Raw genomic sequence first — 4632 nt, 5'->3', positions numbered from 1 at the left:
AAAAACAACCAAAATAAAGTCACACCGTAGAGTATTTTTTGGGCAATAAAAAAATAATAAGTTCTATATGCTACAACATGAATGAACCTTGAAAACATTACGCTGAGTAAAAGAAGCCAGACGCAAAAGCACACGTATGACTCCATTTATATGAATGCCCAGAAAGGCAAATCCTTCGAAAGGAGATTAATGTTTGCTTAGGGGTAGACCAAAAAAAAAAAAAAAACCAAAGGCACTGCCTTTGAGTGGATCCCGACTCAGCAACCACTCCTTGGGTTTCCGAGGTGGTATCTCTATGGAGGTAGATTGCCCAGTCTTCCTTCCCAGGAGTGGCTGGTGGGTTTGAACCGCCAGCTTTCTGGTTAGCAGTCAAATGCCTTAGGCACTACGCCACCAGAGCTCCCCTTAGGGATAGGAGTAGGAGAAAATGTGACTGCTAATAGGTACAGGGTTTTTTGGAGGTGATGAAAATGTTCTGAAATTAGATGGTGGTGATGGTTGTACAAGTCTGAATACACTAAAAACCAATGAATTGTACATTTTAAAGGTGAACTGTACAGTATGAATAAGGATGGGTTTTTTTTGTTTTGTTTTGTTTTTTAAGTCCAATAGGGAAGGGGACTGTTGCAGAAGTAAATTCCTCCAGAAAGTGAAGGGTTTGGCCCAGCAGAAGCAGGGACCCTTGATTGTAACAAGTCATGTAAGCCCTGTCTTGTGGATGAGGAAACTAGGGCCACTGATAGTCACAGTGGGCCTTGTCCAGAGTCACGGGCTCAGTTAGCATAGAGTTTGGAATGTGGCTTCAGCCCACGTGGGGGTCCTGTCTCTGCTAGTGAGGGTGCCAGGCTGACGGTGTTTCTTCCTCCAGCCAGGTGGTCATCTGAGAAGCGTCATGAGCTGGAGCCAAGCCATCCTGCTGGCCCGGGGCCTCTCTCGGGGCTGGGGCAGCATCTGCGGGGCTGCCCTCACAGGAGCCCCCTTTTCTCAGGTAACAGCCAGCCAGGTGGTCAGATCTGCTGGGCAGGGGAAGGCCTGGGATTTGCTTCTAACCTCCTCAAAATCCCACCCTGTAACACCAGCTCTGGGGGCTCTGAGCTGGCCTATCTGCTCTGAGATTGAAAGTCTCTAACTTATTTTAGGAGGTGCTGGTCCCCAAGTGAGCTAAAAAAAAAAAAAAAAACCCACTCCCACTGAGACAATTCTGACTCATAGCAACACACATTGGGTTTCCAACATGGTAAATCTTTATGGAAGTAGATTGCCCGGTCTGCCTTCCACAGAGTGGCTGGTGGGTTTGAACCGCCAACCTTCTAGCTAGCAGTCAAATGCCTTAGGCACTGTGCCACCAGAGCTCCTTCCCAGGTGGGTTGTGTTATGTGCCGTTGAGCCAGACCCGACTCATAGCGACCCCTCCTTGGGTTTCCGAGGCAGTATCACTATGGAAGTAGATTGCCCCATCTTCCTTCTGAGGAGTGGCTGGTGGGTTTGAACCGCCAGCCTTCTGGTTAGCAGTCAAGTGCCTTAGGCATTATGCTACCAGAGCTCCCTCCCAGGTGGGTAAGGGGGTTGAATTTGAAAATAATGTATGAGCTAAGTGGATTTGGGTAGTGATTATGGTGGCTCCTACATCCATTTCTAAAGATGAGGGCAGAAAATGTGAACTTCCTTCCCTTACCCAAAATGACCAGAAACCAAACCAAACCAAACTCACGCCCGAGGAGTAGATTCCGACTCACCCTTTGGGTTTCCAAGGTGGTAAATCTTTACAGAAGTAGATTGCCCAGTCTTCTGCAGAGTGGCTGGCGAGTTTGAACCACCAGCCTTCTGCTTAGCAGTTAGATGCCTTTGGCACTGTACCACCAGAGCTCCAGAAGGCACAAGCAAGTTAATGGCCATAGAGAGCAGTGGTGATCACCCTAATAGTTCCGTTCCTGAGCGTGTGTTCTGCCAGGCCCTGTGGTAAGCAGTTCGTTGGCATCATCTCATTTGTGGTATTTCCCCTACTTTGGCGACTCCAGCACCTCCTTTCTAATTTTTGCCCTCTGCACCTACTGCCTGTAATATTACATCAGAAAATCAAATCCATTGCCATTGAGTCAACCCCAACTTACAGCAACCCTGCAGGACAGACTATAACTGCCCCGTAGGGTCCCCAAGGCTGTAATCTTAACAGAAGCAGCCCACCAGGTCTTTTTTTCTCAAGGAGCAGCTGATGGGTTCAAACTGACAAACTTTCAGGTTAGCAGCCAAGCACTTAACCACCGCACAGTGAGGGCTCCTTCCTGTAGTATTAATTGCCTAAAATGTCACTTTAAATGCCTTTAAAAAAAAAAAAAAAAAAAAAAAACCACCTTATCTGACTCAAGTGGTTAAGCATTTGACTGCTAATTGAAAGGTCAGTGGTTCGAACCCTCCAGAAGCCCTGCAGGAGAAACTGTGGCAGTCTGCTTCTGTAAAGATTTACAGCCTTGGAAACCCTACAGGGCAGCCCTACTCTGTCTTACAGGGTCACTATGAGTTGGAATCTAATCTACTCCATGGCCTGAGCAGTGAAGTGGGGTATGGGCCATCACCTGGCCAAGACCAGTCAAGCCAAGACTCCTGCTGACTCCAAAACCTGTTTTTCCTTTTTAATTTGGTTGTTTGAATTTCTCTGTCTTTGGAATGGTTGATAGTCTCATAGTGAACCCTATAGGACTGCCCCATAGGGATTCCTAGGCTGGAATCTTTCTGGGAGCAAATCACCAGGTCTCTTCTCCCATGTTGAGTTCAAACTACCAAGCTTTTGGTTAGCAGCTTAATGTTACTATGAGTTGGAACCAACTCAATAGCACACACATACGTATTTCCTTTTTATATAAATGAAAACCTACTCTACACATTGTTCGACACATTGCTTTTTTGCATTTAATAATATTCCTTAGAGCTTATTCCAGATCACACAGCAAGAACCCTCCTCAGTCCGTTTTACCGCTACAGATATTCTTGTTCAGGGACATGGCCATTTGTTTCAACATTCCCTTGTTGATGGACACGTGGGCCTTTCTCACTGCTGCAGGGGGCAATTGTGTACACAAGTCACTTGGCAGGCTGTGCTCCTTGCTGTGTTTGTAGTCATCGTGAAGGCTGCCGAATGCCTCTGTTACAGCCCCCAACCGGCACCGGTAAGTTCCAGATTCCAGCAGTGGTCCTCTGTCCCCAGGTCCCTCCCCAGGCTCCACGGGGCCTCCAGCGCAGCGCAGCCACCCACAGCTCCGACTCGTCACTGGTCCCACGCCCCCCCGAGCCCAGGAGGGGGCCCATCAAGGCCCTGGCGCCCCACGAGGAGCTGTTCGAGCAGGCTCCCGGTGGGGAGCGGGACAAGGCGAGCTTCGTGCGAACGGTGCAGAACTTCGGGCAGCACAGCGTGCGCAAGCGGGGCCACGTCGACTTCATCTACCTGGCCCTGCGCAAGATGCGGCACTATGGCGTCGAGCGGGACCTGGCCGTCTACAACCTGCTGCTCGATGTCTTCCCCAAGGAGGTCTTCCGGCCCCGCAACATCATCCAGCGCATCTTCGTGCACTACCCTCGGCAGCAGGAGTGCGGCGTCGCCGTCCTGGAGCAGATGGAGAACTATGGTGAGGCCGGTGCACGTCGGGTGGGGGCCAGTGGCCGGCAGCCGCCTCTCCAGGTCTCGGTTCCCTCCCTACATCCGTGCCTCTGAGTCCTCTCCTTGCCTTGTCTGTCGCCCCATGGCTCTTACCATCACTTATCCTTTCCTGCCGCTCTCTGGGTTTTCATTTCTGATTCTCTCCAAGTCTGTTCTCCTTACCAGTCTTCTCTCCTCCCAGTCTTTGATTTCAGTTTTCCCTGCCTCTGATTCTTGGTCTTGTACTCCTCTGCTTGTCTGTCTCCCCTCTTCCTCCATCTCTCTCACTCTGTTCTCTCCCTCCTTTCCCTCTTGGGGCTCTGCCTGCGTCTGCCTGCACAGGGGTGATGCCCAACAAGGAGACGGAGTTCCTGCTGATTCAGATATTTGGACACAAAAGCTACCCCATGCTCAAGTTCCTGCGCATGAAGCTGTGGTTCTCCCGCTTCAAGAACATCAACCCCTTCCCCGTGCCCCGGGACCTGCCCCAGGACCCCGTGGACCTGGCCAGGTTGGGCCTGCGGCACATGGAGCCCGACCTCAGTGCCAGGGTCACCATCTACCAGGTATCTACTCCCATGTCCGCACTCTCAGCCACTGCTCCAGGCTGGGCCCCATCATCCCTTGCCTGGGCTTCGCTTCACCTCCTGGAGTGATTGTGGTGACAAGTCCTGACGCCCTGCCCAAGCCGTCCAGTGGATTGCCACGACGGCCCTTACTCACCCCCACAGCTTATAAGGCTCTGCTGACCTTTGCTGCAGCCCCTCCCCCCATGCTCAGTACATTCTAGGCAACAGCCTTCCTTTCTGTCCCTTGAGCATTCTACACCGTTCCCACCTCAGGCCTTTGCACTTGCTGCTCCCTCTGCGGGAGCACTCTTCCCCCAGGGGCTTCATATTCTCCTCCTTTTTTTTTTAATGCATTTTATTGAAATATAATTTATTACAGTGAGATACACAAAACTAAAGTGACATGGGTCAATGCATTTTTTTTTTTTTTTT

The 4632-nt window shown here is 50.6% G+C and overlaps 1 protein-coding gene across 1 annotated transcript in view; it reads left to right on the top strand.

Moving 5' to 3' along the window:
* The first annotated feature begins 892 nt into the window (after positions 1-892).
* The window catches only part of ECSIT (ECSIT signaling integrator), a 20472-nt gene continuing 16732 nt past the window's right edge, over positions 893-4632 (top strand). The window contains exons 1-3 of the mRNA XM_007953612.2: positions 893-988; positions 3203-3620; positions 3974-4197. Coding sequence (XP_007951803.1) covers positions 893-988; positions 3203-3620; positions 3974-4197 — 738 coding nt within the window. The remainder of the gene's footprint in view (positions 989-3202; positions 3621-3973; positions 4198-4632) is intronic.

The sequence above is a fragment of the Orycteropus afer genome, unplaced genomic scaffold, assembly GCF_000298275.1.
Source record: "Orycteropus afer afer isolate SDZICR_OR568_19922 unplaced genomic scaffold, OryAfe1.0 scaffold00402, whole genome shotgun sequence".
NCBI classification, from domain to species: Eukaryota; Metazoa; Chordata; class Mammalia; order Tubulidentata; family Orycteropodidae; genus Orycteropus; species Orycteropus afer.
The sequence above is the reverse complement of the archived record's forward strand: the minus strand, read 5'-3'. Positions and strand labels throughout refer to the sequence as shown.